This window comes from Aegilops tauschii, chromosome 1 (genome assembly GCF_002575655.3).
Source record: "Aegilops tauschii subsp. strangulata cultivar AL8/78 chromosome 1, Aet v6.0, whole genome shotgun sequence".
In the NCBI taxonomy this organism is placed as follows: Eukaryota; Viridiplantae; Streptophyta; class Magnoliopsida; order Poales; family Poaceae; genus Aegilops; species Aegilops tauschii.
In genome coordinates this window covers 231,185,442-231,206,740 of record NC_053035.3, presented here as the reverse complement: position 1 = coordinate 231,206,740, position 21,299 = coordinate 231,185,442, and the positions used below count along the sequence as shown (strand labels likewise).

At 43.3% G+C, this 21,299-nt stretch overlaps 2 protein-coding genes across 4 annotated transcripts; one reads left to right on the top strand and one right to left on the bottom strand.

Annotated features, from left to right (window-relative positions):
* The first annotated feature begins 12,036 nt into the window (after positions 1 to 12,036).
* On the top strand, positions 12,037 to 14,774 carry LOC109759739 (uncharacterized). The gene is made up of 3 exons (XM_020318580.4): positions 12,037 to 12,227; positions 12,562 to 13,375; positions 14,044 to 14,774. Exons 2-3 carry the CDS (start codon positions 12,686 to 12,688, stop codon positions 14,521 to 14,523), a joined length of 1,170 nt encoding a protein of 389 aa, XP_020174169.1. The 5' UTR covers positions 12,037 to 12,227; positions 12,562 to 12,685; the 3' UTR covers positions 14,524 to 14,774.
* Positions 14,775 to 17,469: 2,695 nt separating this feature from the next.
* Positions 17,470 to 20,151, bottom strand: LOC109759740 (uncharacterized). Of its 3 annotated transcripts, XM_073511366.1 has the most exons (5): positions 19,994 to 20,151; positions 19,525 to 19,902; positions 19,075 to 19,183; positions 18,307 to 18,725; positions 17,470 to 17,924 (listed from the first exon to the last, which is right to left on the bottom strand). In XM_073511366.1, the coding sequence occupies exons 2-3, from the start codon at positions 19,857 to 19,859 to the stop codon at positions 19,135 to 19,137; spliced, it is 384 nt and encodes a 127-aa protein (XP_073367467.1). In that variant the 5' UTR covers positions 19,860 to 19,902; positions 19,994 to 20,151; the 3' UTR covers positions 17,470 to 17,924; positions 18,307 to 18,725; positions 19,075 to 19,134. The 3 variants fall into 3 exon arrangements, 2 of the variants coding, with proteins under 2 accessions (XP_073367467.1, XP_073367464.1); XR_002232179.4 differs by lacking the exon at positions 17,470 to 17,924 and having other exon boundaries at positions 18,019 to 18,725; positions 19,525 to 19,932; positions 19,994 to 20,145; XM_073511363.1 differs by lacking the exon at positions 17,470 to 17,924 and having other exon boundaries at positions 18,019 to 18,725; positions 19,994 to 20,143.
* Between the last annotated feature and the right edge of the window lie 1,148 nt (positions 20,152 to 21,299).

Sequence of the window (21,299 nt, the reverse complement as noted above, 5' to 3'; positions counted from 1 at the left end):
AAGACTGATGCTGACGGTAATGTTACTGTCTATAAAGCTCGACTTGTTGCGAAAGGTTTTCAACAAGTTCAAGGGATTGACTACGATGAGACCTTCTCACCCGTAGCGATGCTTAAGTCTGTCCGAATCATGTTAGCAATTGCCGCATTTTATGATTATGAAATTTGGCAAGTGGATGTCAAAACTGCATTCCTGAATGGATTTCTGGAAGAAGAGTTGTATATGATGCAACCGGAAGGTTTTATCGATCCAAAGGGAGCTGACAAAGTGTGCAAGCTCCAGCGATCCATTTATGGACTGGTGCAAGCCTCTCGGAGTTGGAATAAACGCTTTGATAGTGTGATCAAAGCATTTGGTTTTTTACAGACTTTTGGAGAAGCCTGTATTTACAAGAAAGTGAGTGGGAGCTCTGTAGCATTTCTGATATTATATGTGGATGACATATTGCTGATTGGAAATGATATAGAATTTCTGGATAGCATAAAGGGATACTTGAATAAGAGTTTTTCAATGAAAGACCTCGGTGAAGCTGCGTATATATTGGGCATCAAGATCTATAGAGATAGATCAAGACGCTTAATTGGACTTTCACAAAGCATATACCTTGACAAAGTTTTGAAGAAGTTCAAAATGGATCAAGCAAAGAAAGGGTTCTTGCCTGTGTTACAAGGTGTGAAGTTGAGTAAGACTCAATGCCCGACCACTGCAGAAGATAGAGAGAAGATGAAAGATGTTCCCTATGCTTCAGCCATAGGCTCTATCATGTATGCAATGCTGTGTACCAGACCTGATGTATGCCTTGCTATAAGTCTAGCAGGAAGGTACCAAAGTAATCCAGGAGTGGATCACTGGACAGCGGTCAAGAACATCCTGAAATACCTAAAAAGGACTAAGGATATGTTTCTCGTTTATGGAGGTGACAAAGAGCTCATCGTAAATGGTTACGTCGATGCAAGCTTTGACACTGATCCGGACAATTCTAAATCGCAAACCGGATACGTGTTTACATTGAACGGTGGAGCTGTCAGTTGGTGCAGTTCTAAACAAAGCGTCGTGGCGGGATCTACGTGTGAAGCGGAGTACATAGCTGCTTCGGAAGCAGCAAATGAAGGAGTCTGGATGAAGGAGTTCATATCCGATCTAGGTGTCATACCTAGTGCATCGGGTCCAATGAAAATCTTTTGTGACAATACTGGTGCAATTGCCTTAGCAAAGGAATCCAGATTTCACAAGAGAACCAAGCACATCAAAAGACGCTTCAATTCCATCAGGGATTTAGTCCAGGTGGGAGACGTAGAAATTTGCAAGATACATACGGATCTGAATGTTGCAGACCTGTTGACTAAGCCTCTTCCATGAGCAAAACATGATCAGCACCAAGGCTCCATGGGTGTAAGAATCATTACTGTGTAATCTAGATTATTGACTCTAGTGCAAGTGGGAGACTGAAGGAAATATGCCCTAGAGGCAATAATAAAGTTATTATTTATTTCCTTATATCATGATAAATGTTTATTATTCATGCTAGAATTGTATTAACCGGAAACATAATACTTGTGTGAATACATAGACAAACAAAGTGTCACTAGTATGCCTCTACTTGACTAGCTCGTTGATCAAAGATGGTTATGTTTCCTAGCCATTGACATGAGTTGTCATTTGATTAACGGGATCACATCATTAGGAGAATGATGTGATTGACTTGACCCATTCCGTTAGCTTAGCACTCGATCGTTTAGTATGTTGCTATTGCTTTCTTCATGACTTATACATGTTCCTATGACTATGAGATTATGCAACTCCCGTTTACCGGAGGAACACTTTGTGTGCTATCAAACGTCACAACGTAACTGGGTGATTATAAAGGTGCTCTACAGGTGTCTCCGAAGGTACTTGTTGGGTTGGCGTATTTCGAGATTAGGATTTGTCACTCCGATTGTCGGAGAGGTATCTCTGGGCCCTCTCGGTAATACACATCACTTAAGCCTTGCAAGCATTGCAACTAATGAGTTTGTTGCGAGATGATGTATTACAGAACGAGTAAAGAGACTTGCCGGTAACGAGATTGAACTAGGTATTGAGATACCGACGATCGAATCTCGGGCAAGTAACATACCGATGACAAAGGGAACAACGTATGTTGTTATGCGGTCTGACCGATAAAGATCTTCGTAGAATTTGGGGAGCCAATATGAGCATCCAGGTTCCGCTATTGGTTATTGACCGGAGACATGTCTCGGTCATGTCTACATAGTTCTCGAACCCGTAGGGTCCGCACGCTTAACGTTTCGATGACAGTTATATTATGAGTTTATATGTTTTGATGTACCGAAGGTTGTACGGAGTCCCGGATGTGATCACGGACATGACGAGGAGTCTCGAAATGGTCGAGACATAAAGATTGATATATTGGAAGCCTATGTTTGGATATCGGAAGTGTTGCGGGTGAAATCGGGATTTTACCGGAGTACCGGGAGGTTACCGGAAACCCCCGGCAACATAATGGGCCTTAGTGGGCCTAGGTGGGAGAGAGGAGAGGCGGCTAGGGCTGGGCCGCGCGCCCCTCCCCCCTAGTCCGAATAGGACAAGGAGAAAGGGGGCGGCGCCCCCCTTCCTTCTTCTCCCTCTCCTCTTTCCCCCCTCCCAAGTCCTAATCCAACTAGGAGAAGGGGGGAGTCCTACTCCCGGTGGGAGTAGGACTCCTCCTGGCGCGCCCCAAGGCTGGCCGCACCTCCCCCCTTTTGATCCTTTATATACGAGGGCAGGGGGGCACCCCATAGACACAACAATTGATCATTGATCTCTTAGCCGTGTGCGGTGCCCCCCTCCACCATATTACACCTCGATAATATTGTAGCGGTGCTTAGGCGAAGCCCTGCGTCGGTAGAACATCATCATCGTCACCACGCCGTCGTGCTGACGAAACACTCCCTCAACACTCGGCTGGATCGGAGTTCGAGGGACGTCATCGAGCTGAACGTGTGCTGAACTCGGAGGTGCCGTACGTTCGGTACTTGATCGGTCGGATCGTGAAGACGTACGACTACATCAACCGCTTGTGTTAACGCTTCCGCTTTCGGTCTACGAGGGTACGTGGACAACACTCTCCCCTCTCATTGCTATGCGTCACCATGATCTTGCGTGTGCGTAGGAATTTTTTTGAAATTACTATGTTCCCCAACATGGGTATCATAACCACTTGACTGAGCTGGGAGTTAATCTTCATGATGATAGTGTCATTGACAGAGTTCTTCAGTCACTCCCACCAAGCTATAAAGGCTTCGTGATGAACTATAATATGCAAGGGATGGAAAAGACAATTCCCGAGCTCTTCGCAATGCTAAAGGCTGCGGAGGTAGAAATCAAGAAGGAGCATCAAGTGTTGATGGTTAACAAGACCATTAGTTTCAAGAAAAAGGGCAAAGGGAAGAAGGGGACTTCAAGAAGAAAGGCAAGCAAGTTGCTGCTCAAGGGAAGAAGCCCAAGTCTGGACCTAAGCCTGAAACTAAGTGCTTCTATTGCAAAGGGACTAGTCACTGGAAGCGGAACTGCCCCAAGTATTTGGCGGATAAGAAGGATGGCACAGTGAACAAAGGTATATTTGATATACATGTTATTGATGTGTACTTTACTAGTGTTTATAGCAACCCCTCGGTATTTGATACTGGTTCAATTGCTAAGAGTAGTAACTCGAAACAGGAGTTGCAAAATAAACAGAGACTAGTTAAGGGCGAGGTGACGATGTGTGTTGGAAGTGATTCCAAGGTTGATAAGATCACCATCGCATGCTCCCTTTACCTTCGGGATTATTGTTGAACCTAAAATAAATATTATTTGGTGTTTGCGTTGAGCATGAATATGATTGGATCATGTTTATTGCAATACGGTTATACATTTAAGTCAAAGAATAATTGTTGTTCTATTTACATGAATAAAACCTTCTGTGGTCATACACTCAATATAAATGGTTTATTGAATCTCGATCATGGTGATACATATATTCATAATATTGATGCCAAAAGATGCAAAGTTGATAATGATAGTGCAACACATTTGTGGCACTGCCGTTTAGGTCATATTGGTATAAAGCGCATGAAGAAATTCCATGCGGATGGACTTTTGGAATCACTTGATTATGAATCGTTTGATGCTTGCGAACCATGCCTCATGGGCAAGATGACTAAGACTCCATTCTCCGGAATAATGGAGCGAGCCACTGACTTATTGGAAATAATACATACCGATGTATGCGGTCCGATGAGTGTTGAGGCTCGCGGCGGGTATTGTTATTTTCTAACCTTCACAGATGATTTGAGCAGATATGGGTATATCTACTTAATGAAACATAAGTCTGAAACATTTGAAAAGTTCAAAGAATTTCAGGGTGAAGTAGAAAATCATCGTAACAAGAAAATAAAGTTTCTACGATCTGATCGTAGAGGCGAATATTTGAGTTACGAATTTGGCCTTCATTTAAAACAATGTGGAATAGTTTCACAACTCACGCCACCTGGAACACCACAGTGTAATGGTGTGTCCGAACATCATAACCGTACTGTATTAGATATGGTACGATCTATGATGTCTCTTACCGATTTACCACTATCGTTTTGGGGTTATGCATTAGAGACGACACCGTATGAACTATGGTTTAGCAAGAAACCTAAGCTGTCGTTTCTTAAAGTTTGGGGCTGCGATGCTTGTGTGAAAAAGCTTCAACCTGATAAGCTCGAACCCAAATCGGAGAAATGTGTCTTCATTGGATACCCAAAGGAAACTATTGGGTACACCTTCTATCACAGATCCGAAGGCAAGATATTCGTTGCTAAGAACGGATCCTTTCTAGAGAAGGAGTTTCTCTCGAAATAAGTGAGTGGGAGTAAAGTAGAACTTGATGAGGTAATTGTACCTTCTCCCGAATTGGAAGTAGTTCATCACAGAAATCAGTTCCAGTGATTCCTACACCAATTAGTGAGGAAGCTAATGATGATGATCATGAAACTTCAGATCAAGTTACTACTGAACCTCGTAGGTCAACCAGAGTACGTTCCGTGCCAGAGTGGTACGGTAATCCTATTTTGGAAGTCATGTTACTAGGCTATGATGAACCTACAAACTATGAGGAAGCGATGATGAGCCCAGATTCCGCAAAATGGCTTGAGTCCATGAAATGTGAGATGGGATCCATGTATGAAGAACAAAGTGTGGACTTTGGTTGACTTGCCCGATGATCGGCAAGCCATTGAGAATAAATGGACCTTCAAGAGGAAGACGGACACTGATATTAGTGTTACTATCTACAAAGCTCGAATTGTCGCAAAAAGTTTTTCGACAAGTTCAAGGTGTTGACTACGATGAGATTTTCTCACTCATAGCGATGCTTAAGTCTGTCCGAATCATGTTAGCAATTACCACATTTTATGAAATCTGGCAAATGGATGTCAAAACTGCATTCCTTAATGGATTTCTTAAAGAAGAGTTGTATATGATGCAACAAGAAGGTTTTGTCAATCCTAAAGCTGCTAACAAAGTGTGCAAGCTCCAGCGATCCATCTATGGACTGGTGCAAGCTTCTCGGAGTTGGAATATATGCTTTGATGAGTTGATCAAAGCATATAGTTTTATACAGACTTGCAGTGAAGCCTGTATTTACAAGAAAGTGAGTGGAACCACTACAGCCTTTCTGATAAGTATATGTGAATGACATATTGTTGATCGGAAATGATGTAGAATTTTCTGGAAAGCATAAAGGAGTGTTTGAAAGGAGTTTTTCAAAGAAAGACCTCGGTGAAGTTGCTTACATATTGAGCATCAAGATCTATAGATATAGATCAAGACGCTTGATAAGTTTTTTCAATGAGTACATACCTTGACAAGTTTTTGAAGTAGTTCAAAATGGAACAGTCAAAGAAGGAGTTCTTGCTTGTGTTGCAAGGTGTGAAGTTGAGTAAAGACTCAAAACCCGACCACGGCAGAAAATAGAACGAGAATGAAAAGTCATTCCCTATGCCTCAGTCATAGGTTCTATAAAGTATGCTATGATTTGTACCAGACCTATTGTGTACCTCACCATGAGTTTGGCAAGACGGTACAATAGTGATCCAGGAGTGGATCACTGGACATCGGTCAAAATTATCCTTAGTGGAATAAGGACATGTTTCTCGGTTATGGAGGAGACAAAAAGTTCGTCGTAAAGGGTTACATTGATGCAAGCTTTGACACTGATCCGGATGACTCCAAGTCTCAATCTGGATACATATTGAAAGTGGGAGCAATTAGCTAGAGAAGCTCCATGCAGAGCATTGTAGACATAGAAAATTTGCAAAATACATACGGCTCTGAATGTGGTAGACCCGTTGACTAAACTTCTCTCACAAGCAAAACATGATCACACCTTAGTACTCTTTGGTTGTTAATCACATAGCGATGTGAACTAGATTATTGACTCTAGTAAACCCTTTGGGTGTTAATCACATGGAGATGTGAACTAATCACATAAAGATGTGAACTATTGGTGTTAAATCACATGACGATGTGAACTAGATTATTGACTCTAGTGCAAGTGGGAGACTGAAGGAAATATGCCCTAGAGGCAATAATAAAGTTGTTATTTATATTTCCTTATATCATGATAAATGTTTATTATTCATGCTAGAATTGTATTAACCGGAAACTTAGTACATGTGTGACTACATAGACAAAACAGAGTGTCCCTAGTATGCCTCTACTTGACTAGCTCGTTAATCAAAGATGGTTAAGTTTCCTGATCATAGACATGTGTTGTCATTTGATGAACGGGATCACATCATTAGGAGAATGATGTGATGGCCAAGACCCATCCGTTAGCTTAGCATGTTGATCGTTCAGTTTTATTGCTATTGCTTTCTTCATGACTTATACATATTCCTTTTACTATGAGATTATGCAACTCCCGAATAATGGAGGAACACCTTGTGTGCTATCAAACGTCACAACGTAACTGGCTGATTATAAAGATGCTCTACAGGTGTCTCCGAAGGTGTTTGTTCGGTTGGCACAAATCGAGATTAGGATTTGTCACTCCGAGTATCCGAGAGGTAGCTCTGGGCCCTCTCGGTAATGCCCATCACTATAAGCCTTGCAAGCAATGTGACTAATGAGTCAGTTGCGGGATGATGCATTACAGAACGAGTAAAGAGACTTGCCGGTAGCGAGATTGAACTAGGTATGATGATACCGACGATCGAATCTCGGGCAAGTAATACATACCAATGACAAAGAGAATGACGTATGTTGTTATGCGGTTTGACCGATAAAGATCTTCGTAGAATGTGTAGGAGCCAATATGAGCATCTAGGTTCCACTATTGGTTATTGACCTGAGATGTGTCTCGGTCATGTCTACATAGTTCTCGAACCCGTAGGGTCCGCACGCTTAACGTTCGATGACGATTTGTATTATGAGTTATGTGTTTTCGTGACCGAAGTTTGTTCGGAGTCCCGGATGAGATAACGGACATGACGAGGAGTCTCGAAATGGCCGAGAGGTAAAGATTCATATATTGGAAGATACGGACACCGGAATGGTTCCGAAGAAGATCGGGGATTTTTGGAGTACCGAGAGGTTACCGGACCCCCCCCCCGGAAAGTTAATGGGCCTATTGGGCCATAGTGGAGGAGAGGAGGCAGGTCACGGGAGGAGGCGCCCCCCCCCCCAATCCGAATTGGACAAGGGGAGGGGGCGCGGCCCCCCTCTTTCCTTCTCCCTCTCCCCCTTTCCCCTTTCCCTCTCCGTTGGAAGGAAGGAGGGGGGCCGAATCCTACTTGGACTGGGAGTCCAAGTAGGACTCCCCCCTTGGCGTGCCCCTCCTAGGCCACCGGCCTCCTCCTTCCCCCCTTTATATACGGGGGCGGGGGCACCCCAAAGGCACATCAAGATTTGTCTTAGCTGTGTGCGGTGCCCCCTCCACAGTTTACTCCTCCAGACATAGCGTCGTAGTGCTTAGGCGAAGCCCTGCGCGGATCACATCACCAACACCGTCGCCACATCGTCGTGCTGACGGAACTCTCCCTCGACCCTCTACTAGATCAAGAGCTTGAGGGACGTCATCGAGCTGAACGTGTGCTGAACACGGAGGTGCCGTACGTTCGGTACTTGGATTGGTTGGATCGTGAAGACATTCGACTACATCAACCATGTTAACATAACGCTTCCGTTTTTGGTCTACGAGGGTACGTGGACACACTCTCCCCATCTCGTTGTTATGCATCCCCTAGATAGATCTGTGCGTGATCGTAGGAATGTTTTTGAATTACTACGTTCCCCAACAACAACGACAAGTCTTTTTTCGTAATTAAGCACGACTTCTGCTTCTTTTGCTTCAACTTATAGTTTTAATTTTTTTACTATTCTACTAGCATATCCCCTGCCATGCAAGAATTTATGTCTTGGATATAAGATTGGTTTCAGTACTATGGAAAATATGAAGGTAAAGAGAGTTCACTTGAGGACCGAGCATGGTTATACTTTTGCCATAAAATTATACAATGCAGACACCTACACCTATTTTGAATGCAAAAATTGGAGAGCACTATGCAAGGCTTATGCATTTGAGCCTGATATGCTCATCACCTTTGATATTCGTCCGGAAGATGATATTGAAGGTAATATCGACATCTGGGTCTATGTGCAGACGCCTTCAGTTCTACCATTATGTGAGTTTCTCAACCACATTTATTAAGTAATTTATATTGTTTATTTAAAAATAGTTGACAACTAATTTCTATTGACAGCTTATTTCCATTCAAGCAAACATGTTCGGCGCTTGGTAGACAACACCTACTACTGTCCCGGGGCTGAACTAAACTGCGAGGAGATAGGTCATTATGTTTCATGGCTTGAAGATCTTGATACTGTCAAGACAGGTTATTTTCCTGGACTTCGAGATATTAGTACACAAAACGTGCGACCACTAGTGTGCGTATTGAACTACGGTCACATCTATTTAGGAAAGATGGTAAGATTTTTACTATTTATACTTAGTGCATCTTTTGCATACATTATTTTTAAGCTAAACTTCATTGCTAAGTATGTTACTATGATGTTCTTCAACAGGGACTCCCGATGATAGTTGTGCCTCATTGGATCGAGGCTAAAGGTCGCATGACAATGGTTAGCTTACGGCCAAGACATCCTACATTGCACATGAGTGCATTCTGAATTTCTCGAAGCGAGCAAGTCTTACTAGTCAAAGACTGGAGCAAAATTGTGACGGATCGCAGCAGAGAAGTACTAGGGCGCAGCAATCAGAAGTGCAGCCCACAATTAGGAGACAGGTTCATCTGCATGCTCCAATATGATGAAGCAGGAGTGCTACACATGTTTTATGCTATTTTACCTGAGAGAGAGCAGCAGGAGTGATTAGCTAGCTAGAATGAGTTTGAAGACGATGATGTGCTACACTATGACTATGATGATTAAATAGCTAGTGTTGGTGGTAATGACTATGATGAATATTATTAGCTAGTGTTGGTGGTGATTAGATAGCTACACTATGACTATGATGATTAAACAGTGTTGGTGGTAATGACAGCTAGTGTTGTTGGTGATGATATGATGCAAGAGTTTTTATATTAATATGATGATGATGTTGATCATGATTATCATGATGATTTGTTATTATGATCATGATTAGTTATTATATCATAGGTGGAAGGAACACGGATTAGATTCATGTGGATGGATCAAAGGTGACCAAAAGTTGAATTAGTAGGATCGTCGTTCTAATTCAACTTTTGATTCATCCAAATGAATCTAATCCATGTTTCTTCCTCACAATAATATATTAATTCATCATGGACATAATGATATAACAACCTCTTAATTGGTACTGTATCAAAATTTGTATAACGGCGTATAAATACACTAAAAATGAAAAAATGAAAAACAGAATAGTGGTAGCGCGGGGCGCGAAAAACGCTACTACTAGTTAGATTAGCAGTAGCGCTTGTATGGACAGCGCTACTGCTAAGTAACAGTAGCGCGGGTAGGAACGCGCTACTGCTAAGTGTTAGCTGTAGCGCCATATCAATAGCGCGGTACCCCGTGCTACTGATAGCCCTCAGACTCGCGCTATTGCTAGGCTTTTCCCTAGTAGTGATAGGTTGTTTTTAGAGTTCACATTTGTAGAGAAAGCGACATAGGATGGATTTTAGTCCCACCTTGTCAAGGGTAGGTGAAATTCCCCTTAGTCTCCCTATAAATACAGGCCTTAGGGCGTCGTTTTATCTTTGAAATTTGTCAGATTGAAGTTCATCATAGTTGCAACTCACGTACTTTTTTTGTGTCCAACAACTAGGCCAAGTTGTTCATAGAACCCCACTTCATTAATAAAGCTTTCATATTAATTCGCAATATTCATGTTGCAAATTTTAGTTATTGCTTATTTTTCGTTTGCGTGCCAGAATTAGACCTTTGTGGTCAAGTTGATCATGCTCTGGCATGGTAACATCCCAGAATTGGTTTACGACTGCTAAGTCGTGTCATCTTCACACGTTAGTAGTCGGATCCTCAAAGTCTACTCCACTCAAAACGATAGTTACCCCTCATCAAAAGATTGGGACACCTTCGCCTCTATCAGACCCTGTGCGCACACGGTGTCCAGAGGTGAGTGCAGTACCCCGTGCGGCGGGCGCACAGGATCAAACTAGTCTGTGCGCACGTGGTTGTCCATAGGCTATAGGTATTCCCTATGAGTACTGGGAGGAAATCGAAAAGGTGGGTATCAAGCTCCCATATAGGTGGTAGGTGTAGGAAGGCAAGTGTATGAGTTTTGTGTGTTCCCACAGCGTCAATCTTTCACCTTGACCTTCTTGAAAGTGTTGTGATCCTATGACTCAAATCAAACCGAAGTCACAGGAAAACCACACATTTTGATCTTTTTGAAGTGAGGGGTCAACCATCATCATAATAAATATCCATGAAAACCATTGACCTAAGATAAATCTTAGCAGCCATCATTAGTTTCACTGACCACATTGTCATTACACCAAAATACCATTAAGTGATAAATGCACTTTCATGTATAGTAATTCGGAGCAATTCTCTTATAGTGTAATCGATATCGTTCGCCATCCCACAACAACCCCCAACTCCTCCACAACCAGGCCGCCCCCAATCACCCTCTCCATCAGTCCGATGCTGCATGGGCTTTACTCGGTGACACGCCCTCGCAGCGGCTAGAGTTACGGTCAGAACCTTGGAGTAGAGGAAAAGAAAGAACCACATGGTCGTTGGTACTTTTCTGGCAACTCCAAAATACTCTTTGGCCAACAACTCCACGATATGTATGGCACTTTCATATATTTTAGCCTTGTTTGGTTCTTCACTGACTTTTGATGTTTGGCAATTTGACACAATCAAATTAGACCCGTTTGTTGATTGGTAATTCGGTATAATACCTATCTTTTTATGGAACAAATCCTTGAAGGGATATTTTGTAATGTTGGATGCACATATATTAAAGTGTTGAACTTATGTAAAAAGTTATAGAATCTCATACCCAAAATGTTCAAAATGCCTATATTTTTTCCTTTTCTACTACTCCGTCCCATAATGTAAGTGTTGAACTCACCCGTAAAAAAAGTATTGAACTCAAAAAAGACGTCTTATATTATGCGACGGAGGGAGTATATTGTAATATGTAAAAAGATACAAACTTTGGAAAACAAAAAGAATCATAAAAAATGGCATCGTGAACGTTTAGAACCACTGATTATTTGGACTGTACAAATATGATAGTACTACTCTGTAACTTAAATATAAGATGTTCTTGTAGTTCAATACTTTTTTTTTTGCGGGTGAGTTCAATACTTTTTTAACCGTAAGTAAGTAAAATGTTGAATTACAAAAAGGTAACGTTAGATGCAGAAAAAAAATCCCGCAAGGAAAAAAGGGTAATGTAGAAATTTTGAACCCTATAAAAAAAACAAAACCAATACGGACGAGACAACGAGCCGTTGGGGCCGTTTTAATTACTCCGGCTTTCAAGTTATCCATGAACCCCTTCCTTTCTCGAAGTCTCTGGTCAAGGCAACATAAACAGTTTCCAAATCCCAATCCGTCGTCTCGTCCTCCGCCGGCCTTGGGCGAGCCGCTCCGCCCCGCCGTAGGGCCTCACTGACCGGAGCTCCTACCAACCACTGCGGCAAGCCCATACCACCGTTGGCCACGTAGGCTCCTTGATTGAGGTAATCCCACGGCCACGGCCACGCGGCACACCCGACTTTCCTCGCTTTCCCTCTCCCCTCAACCAGCTAGGAAGAAGGTGGGGTGGGGTCAGATGCCGGTGAATCCTCCGGCATCGCCCCATCGGAAAGATCGGATCTTGGGGCCTTGAGAGCGGGGGAAATCGGTGCTTCTTGGGTTCTAGGGTTGTATCGGGCTAGGGCCCCTTTCCTTTTATTTCGCCTTCTTTCTTTCTTTCTTGGGGTTGCGGTGTAGTTTCAAGTTTGAGGGGCGACGGGAGTTTGTTTACGATGAGAAAATTCGACATAGTTTATTCAGGCTCTAATTCTTGTGCAGGTGGCTGATTGTTTCAGATCGTCTCGCTCACAAAATTGCGATCAGTTTCTTGATTTGTTTTGCTACTGAGACTGGGTAGTCAAATTCAGGGGATTGTGTATATTCTGTTGGCCTGTCTTTGAGGATGGCTGAAGCATGCCCTGATAGTCGGCGATGCCTACCTGCTTGGATGATGAAACCCTGCTCGAGTAATGAGGTGTCAAAGACTGAGCATCGGAATAAGCAGTCGGCGGAATCTGATAAGGGATCAGGGGCTCTAGATCAGGCTAAGCCCATCAGAAGGCAGAAAAAAATTGTGGATCCAGAGGATGCTGGTGGACTGAAGGCGTTGCAGCGATGCCAGGGTAAAGAAAAGGCCAGGAGAAAGAGCAAGGATGCTGATCGTGCTGTCACGGATGAATTTGGCGAAATCGAGAAAATAACTTGTAAGAATGAGAGGAAAGTTAGTGGAAGAGCTGCTCCGAAGAATAGCAGGAAGCGGATGCTGGAGGATGTGGGATCAGATGCATCGTCATCAGGAATAACTGATGATGAGATGGAGCTCAGTGCTGGCAATTCCAGAGCTTTGCAACGATGTCAGGGTAGAGAAAAGACCAGAAGAAAGCGCGACAGTGCTGATTATTCTGCCAAAGATGAACTTGAAGAAATTGAGAAAACAACTCGTAAGAATGTGACAAAAGTGACTTGCAGAGCTGCTCCAAAGAATAGCAAGAAACAAAAGCCGGATAATGTTGGATCAGAAACATTGTCATCAGGTACAACTGATGATGAGATAGAGCTTACTGTGGAAGATCTTGTGAGCATAGCTGAAGAGGTAAACCATAATTCTTATTGCATTTTTGTTGTTTTACTTGTCTTCAGGTTTGACACATCTTCTGGTGGTGTTATGCAATTCCCCTTAAATACGCTGGTTCCTGTTCATTACCTCACTGAACATCTGAGAATTATGCACTGCGTGCCAATTTATTAGCTTTATTGTTGATTGGCGCAGGCAGATCTAGTACAACTCATTACTTGTTTTATAGAAATAATTGGAAAAAAAATGACCTTTGCCAATAGGCAATGGCCCCATTATGCTTAGGAGTGACCCTAGTGAATACTTTTCATGGACCGATCTGGCTTGCACCTTGATAATATTTGTGCATGCAACTCTCAAGAGACAAACATGCACGGTGTAGGCAAACTCTTGTTTTTCAGTCCAGTCCTATCATTAGTTTGAAGACATGATTAAGCATGATGTTTCATTTCTAACTTCTCTGCCAAAGCTGAAGCTTAATAGGAGACTTATTCTGACTGCTAATGACATCTTCTCCATTGAATTGAGGTCCTAATTTCATTGTGCGGCAGAAAATAATTTACCAACTTTTCGCCCCTTTTTACATTTTCTGGCTGCTTAGCAAACCAGCAATCCTGTTCGAAGTTTTGCTTTGAGTAACTATAAGTATACCACTGAAGGTATTCTGATGCATTTACATGATGCAGATTGTAAATGCTGATAAAGAGAAGCTACAAGATATACGGGCCACAAAGACAGCCCGCTATGAAGAGCGTCCTCCACGGCCTCCAATCTCTACTCCTGCTGATACAGGAGGATCAACATCAAGCACTTGGTCAACAAAGGGGTTGATGCAGTGCACGGCAGCTACTACCACAGATGAAACTCCAAGCGAGTGCAGAGTAGACAAGAACAAGAGACATGAAGAACCAGAGCGTCCACCAAGTATCAAAATGACCGGTGATGTTGCTGAGGATATGATGAACATATTGCTCGGACCCCTGTGGAATAGTGAACCTGCAGCCTATGAATATAAACCCGAGGCTGTGGTACCGAGGACCGTGAACGTGAATCTTGCGCCGCAGCGGAAAAACGATTGGCAGAAGACTGTAGCACAAGCGCAGGGGGCACCTGTGGCGAAAAAGAAAAGCAGCCTGAAAGATATGGTGGCCTTTTTTCTTGAGTAGAGCAAAGTTGAAGTGCTGAACTGCATACACTAGCAGCCTGGGAGCATTGTTATGCCGACTAGCTGGTTCCACGCATGTGCATGGCCTGTAACTATTGTCCATTTGTCCCGCGGCGTTTTAGTCCACGTGTAAATTATATTATTTTGGTAGGATAATAAGTCGCTTTTCTTTTCCTTTTCGGGGGACAATAATGTTGGTCATTTGTACAGTAGTATGTTCTTGCCTTCAAGTTGAAGATGTTTGATACTGCCTGTGCTGTCATTGTCATCTTACCTTTTATGATCTTGACTGTGTTCAGGTTCAGGTAAGAACCACAGGTTTAGCTTTCATGGATGATTAAAACCATATTTATTTTGATTTATATTTTTGCTCTTTATAGTGGAAGTCCCTCAACTGCAGTGCTGGATAGATGCCTTCCCAGTTGTTTTGCCGGTTTTGGTCATTGTTGAGCTCAGAATCAGCTTATGTGAGTGTACATTTGAGCAAAAATGGGGGCATTTGTTTTCTCTAGAGTGAGCTTTCAGATAAATTTTGTGAGGCAAATGTCTTTGTTAAAATCCATTTAGCTATAACATCAGAGCTATATCCATGTCAATGTCCTTATGTCCTTGTGCTTCAAGTGTTTAGCTCCTTGGACTCTATTTATAATTTTGATTGTTGCATTCTTGAAATCAGTGTGATACTTGTGGATGTGTTGTCAAGATAATATTGCAAGTTAGTAGATCATCATGCTACTCTTATCACCACAGACCCGGAACAAAAGATAATGCTGCCCCTGAAAAGACAGCGTTGCAGCCATTGGTCATGTTTTGTCATAGCTTTCTGGTTCACCATCTTCCTCCTCTCGCAACCGACTGTCGTGCTGTTGTACCGCCGATGAAACCACCACACCTGAGTTTAAAAAGTAGAAGGGGCTCCCAGTTTACCTATACGGATAGGAAAATGTCGCCCGACTTATTAAGGACAGTATAATCGAGCCTAATCCCAGCCCTCTCACGCCCTCTCCATTTCTGGCCGTCCGATCTCACACCAGAGTAAGTTTTGATCGTTGGATTGTGCTGTTGTTATTCCACGTTTTACCGCTAAGTGGGCCGGCTGTCCTGAAGGGCAGCTACTCCGGTGGAAAAATCGCTACATTCTGGTTAATTGGGCCGGCCACCAGGTGAAGCCCACCTACCCCTTCGACCCGACGACCCATCTCTCACGGTGCCTCGTTAACCCTAACGGAACGGAAGAGGCACCCAGCCAGTCTACCTAGGGGATGGCAAAGGCGCATGGCGCGGCGGCGGCTCTATCCCCCGACGGCGGCTCTATCCCCCGACGGCGGGTACACGTCGGACACGCACGACGAGGGCCGGCTGCAAGAAAAAGAAGGAGATGGTAGACGATTCGCCGCCACCGACCCAGGTCCCAAACCAGTGGGTCGTCACAACTCCCTGAGCGACCGCGTCAGCGAGTGGGTTAGTACCATTGACAGCGAAAGCCTCTTCATCGCCGAGGAGGAGGACGTCGCTGTCGACGACCAGAGCAAGGACCTCACGGACTACGTACGTAGCCCGCCCGCGTCCCATTGTGGCCGGGGAGGAGTCAGGTAGGAGCAAAAATGCTAAACGCACGGGCTGTTTACTGCCTTTTACGGGCTGCTTCTATTTAACTAAACCTGCCCCCCCCCCCCCCCCCCCCCCCCCTGATTTTCAGGTGGGTGGGGCCCAATCTCTCCCCTTAATCCAATCAGGCCCTGCCAACTCAGACTCACTCCGTAAAAGCCCCGTATTGAGCCCGTCAATGTAGGTACTTCATAATTATATTAGTAGTGAATCTTCAATTGCAAGATGCAGAAGAACAGGAGTAGTGAATCATCAGACTTACATTTTGGTAGCATGTGCACTTCATAATTATATTAGTAGAAGCACTGCTTATATTAGTAATTTATTAGTACATACTCTCCAATTCACCACGCCTGAACATTTTGACCGGTGTACCCTGATAATTTATTAGCTTTGTGATCGATCAACATATCGTTTAGAACCCAAATGTACTGTTATCTGAAGCTTATTATTTTATCGGTGTAATTAGCATGCTGATGATTGTACTCTCCAGCTCTCCAGGCTTGAACATTCTCGTCAGTGTAACCTGATCATTTCCTAGCTTCTTCATAATTGGTTAGACCATCAGATACTACATCGCCGATTTTCCGGTAAACTACTACAGTATCATTTTCCAATTTCAGGTATGAATATTGTATTATTGCATGAAACCAATACTATAGGTACTGTATAATCGGCATCTAAATTTCTCAATGTGAAGCGAACTTACACCAAATATGATTAAATTTGACAATTTGTACCAAATATGATTAAATTTGACAATTTGTGCTTACCTCTTTGTTGGGGCTTGTAGGATTATTGTGATAACTAAATGTAGAATTCTCTTGTGGGCGAGAATATGTGTTGTAAAAAAAATCTGAAGTATTTGTAGTGCCTATTTTATTTTCTCAAATATATTATTTTTTCCTCAATATTTCTATTTTTGAGATTTTGTGGCGGGGGCCTTTGCGAGAGAACTTTTTGTAGGAGCCAAAAGTGGTCACGATCAATCACAACATGTATCCAACTATCCATCAACCATTCTAGAGACTCATACACTTAGACCCAAACATGAACCAGCTACAAGTCCATCGGACCTAAGAAAAAAGATCAACACACTGCTTTCTTGCAATCCAGTAGGATTCCCCTCTTCAATTACATACCATGGTTTGTAAAATGAAGGAGATAAGCACGAGAGGCAAGAAAGCACAACACCATTCCAAAAGCATTGGAAACAATTATATACAGATTGCTTCCTATCCCTAAAAATTATAGAGCCAAATTAGACGGGCGCGGCAACGCGCGCCTTTAATGATCTAGTCCATACAATAAGGTGGATCAAAAGCAAACATTCGGATGATGATGCAAACGTCCATCCATCGACAGCAGTAAGCAATAACTGATTAAATACATCTCACTGAGCAGGAAAGAGATCACCTATGTTCTGTTAGTCTTTCTAATCAACTCGCGCTGCGTACTCTTGTTCTGTTATGTTCCAGTTGACAAAGAGCACAGATAGCAGAATATAAGTCAGCAAAACATTGGAAACATCTTCAAGGAAATGGAAATGCGGAAATGCAATTCGGCTCTCGGGTGCATTTGCTCCTGAAATATGGACCATAAGTTCTCCTCGTGATGCCAGAAAGGCGTTGTATATTGAGTGTATTCGGTAGCATCAACTGATTTATGGAACAGTGCAAAGCTGCACCACTGTTGACATTTAATGCACCCACATGCGTCTCATAGTCGTTGGTTCAGACGAAGAAGCACCCTCATGTGCCATGTCGCCGTTACCTGCGCCGTCTCGCTGCCGTCCTGACAAGTACGACCAGGTAGCAACCAAAATTGCCGCACACATCAGGACTCAATCCATAGTCTGAGAAATGTACACCAATTGAAGGTAGCCATCTTTTAATTCTAAAATTAGACTCATTTTCCAGAACAGCTGCGTAGCAAGCACCTAAAAACAAGAAATTGTGTTTCTGCATTTTCAGACACGCATGTTTCATTATTCAGAGATTTCATGAATTTTCAACTGAACTATACCACCACTCCCTACAAGCTATCGGCATCTACACTGATCTTCCACTATGTCAGCTTCGACCCCAACCATTAACTATTATTCACTCATTCAGGCATAATCAACAACCTCCACATTTAGTATATTTACAGCGTGTGAGATATAGATTACTGATACCTCTCGTCCACCCAAGTGCCTGCGGATCCATCTTTCCCGTTGATTGTGCTGATGCTCCATCGTCACTCTCGCCGCGCTCGTGAATCAGCTAGCTGGTCACCGTCCACCACGTCTCCAACTCCAGTGGCAGAGGTGACGTATCCATTGTCGGCTTCGCTCTCACTTACCGTAGCACCGCCACAGATCTCTGCCGCCTCACTGGCCGCCCCTCCTACATGCAAACCAGATGCTGGTCTGCATGGGATGTTCTCCCCTGCATCTAGCATAGCAGGCTGCGGCAGCACACTCCCTGATGTGTATGATCCGCTCCCAAACATGCTCTCCCAAGTTATCCACATACCCCCGCGATAGTTTGCTCCAGTGCACCGATCCTCCCCGAACACTGAGTCCTGAACGGCGGATGCTTACCCGTCTTAACCCTGCATAAAAGAATCATCTTATACCCCCAAGAAAACCTGATGCACCAACAAACAGTAAAGGCATGTCCACGAACAAAACAAATCAATACTGATACTCAAATTTACACCCACTACTCATAATAACGATTTTTCCTCTTAGTTCATCATTTTTTGTACCATACTACCCATTTAAAAATATTGATGCATGCCCACTGCTGGCACACAAAACAATGCAACACTCCTCCACACAGCTCACGTTTAAGCAATCAACTCACCAGTATCTGAATCTCAAAAAAACCTTCCATTTCATTTCCTACTAGCACTAGCACTTCAAGTTATCGAGCTAGGGTATATGTCAAGGGCTGAATACCTTTTAGTCCACCCTCGCGCTTGCGGATCCATCTTGCCCGTGGACTACGAGGAAACTGCATCAGCGCCTACATGGAGCCCTGTCTGGCGGTTGATTGCCGACTCTTACTCTGCAACAAAACATAACAAAATTTATCCCTTTCCATTCTACCAAAAAAAATTAATAAGCAAGCTCTGGTACTTTTCCTGCATCTGAGGATACACTAAATCCTGAACAAATGACAGAGTCTAAGACAGGGCAAGACACCTAGCATACTCATTTAAAAAATGGTTGGCTACATTTCCTCCACATTCATCAAACTATCCTTGATGTACTGAACCTCGGCACGTTGTCCATGCTGTTCCATTGCCTCGGTAATCATATGAAGCTAAACTAAACAGGACACCACCGCAATTTGTAGGATTTATCAAATGCGTCCAAACAACCCATTACAAGCAAAGTGCATATTACCTTTTTGTCCAGCCAGGTGCTTGCGGATCCACCTTGCCTGTAGATTGAGCAGAACATCCATCAGCACTATCAATTTGATCCTGAATCACAGCCTCCTGGTCTCCATCAAAGTGTGCTTCCCCCTCCACCTGGTCAAGAGCTTCTTCATTGTCACCCTCGCTCTCACTGAACCTGGACATGGCGGCGCCACCACCATCTACAGTTCTCTCCTCGCTGCACGCCGCACCATTCAACATCTGCCCATATGACCCTTGACCAAATCCGCCGCCCACAGCCACCCTGGATCCATTGGCCGATTCATCGTCTCCGCGGCCCAAGGCACCAATCAACTCCATTAGGGCCGCAGCGCTTGCCACCTCGTCGGGGAAGATTGGCAGCCTGCGGGTGTTCATCGAATATCTGTAAGTCCTGTCGCTAGCTTGTAAATCAAAATGAATAAAATTTCTTTCTAAATCCAGTGCTTTCTTACTTGTCAACCGGCTAGACGAGGAAATCCATAGCCATGCCCGCGCCGCCGCAAATCGGAGAGCTTCGCCGCCGCCGCCGCCCACCTTGGTCTCGATCCCCTTTTTTTTCCCAAAGCAGAGAGATGCAACTGGTGGACGGGGACGCATTTCAGTCAAGCACGGGCTGACTGGTGGGTCCAGCAGCGTACAGTACTAGACAGCTGCACACGGCGCGGGCTGGTCGAGAAACGGATGCGCTCACCCGCCGTTAACGGCGCGTCCCGTGCCTAGCCCCGAGCCGTTGGCCGATGCTCTACGTACAGGACCCCACGTCTGTGTATTCGCTCTTATTATATACTCGTATATCAAACTGGATAATGTCTGGCACAAATCCCACAGCACATACCCACGGCCCAGATTCCGGGATCATGTGGACCCGGGAGCCAAAACAAATGCACATACATACTGAGAAGTTAAAGTCACTCTCCTAGCCTTGTGTCTATTCGAATTAAGGCATCATGCATAAAACAACACCAGCAAAACTTGTAAACAAAGATGAGGCTTTCTATTACAAAAAAAAAAGATCAACTATAATCAAAATCTTCCAGTTGAAACAACAGAACAGACTATCAACCAAGTAGAGATGTTTAAGTTGTTGACCAAAAGTAGAGGAAAAGAAGGTAAATCATGTGTTAAATACAGTGCTTGCAGTCGTCGCTAGGTGGTCCATTGACCTGGTTGTAATTTTTATTACCCCTAGGCATCTTTGTACTACCATGATTGATGAATATATTGGAAATTTCTCTCGCAAAAAACAAACAAACAGATTTGACCGTCCAAGTTTCCGAAGTAACCATTTAGGTCCATACTAGCAAAAGGGCCCGTGTGTTGCGACGGGACAAAAAAAATCATAATCTCCAATGATCATGACCAAATTTTGCTGCATCACCGAGATACACTATCACTCTCAATTTCGTGAAATCATGAATAATTTTTAAAATAAAGAAAAAAAATTAAAGTCGTGAACATATTTGAAATCCTATTTTTTTTCAAATTCGTGAACACTTTTACAAAATTTCAAACATTTTCTAAAATAAATAACATTTTTTTAGTTCATGAACATTTCATAGTATTTGCAAACATTTTGTTAAACAATTTTCTTGAATATGCGAAGATTTTTCTGAAAATTGGTCGAACAATTTTTGAAATTCACAAACATTTTTCTGATTTTTTTTTTAAAATGCATGATCGTTGCTTGAATCAGCGAGAATTTTATGAATAAATAAAGTATTTATAAGTCATGAGCATTTTTTGAATTTTTAGGATATT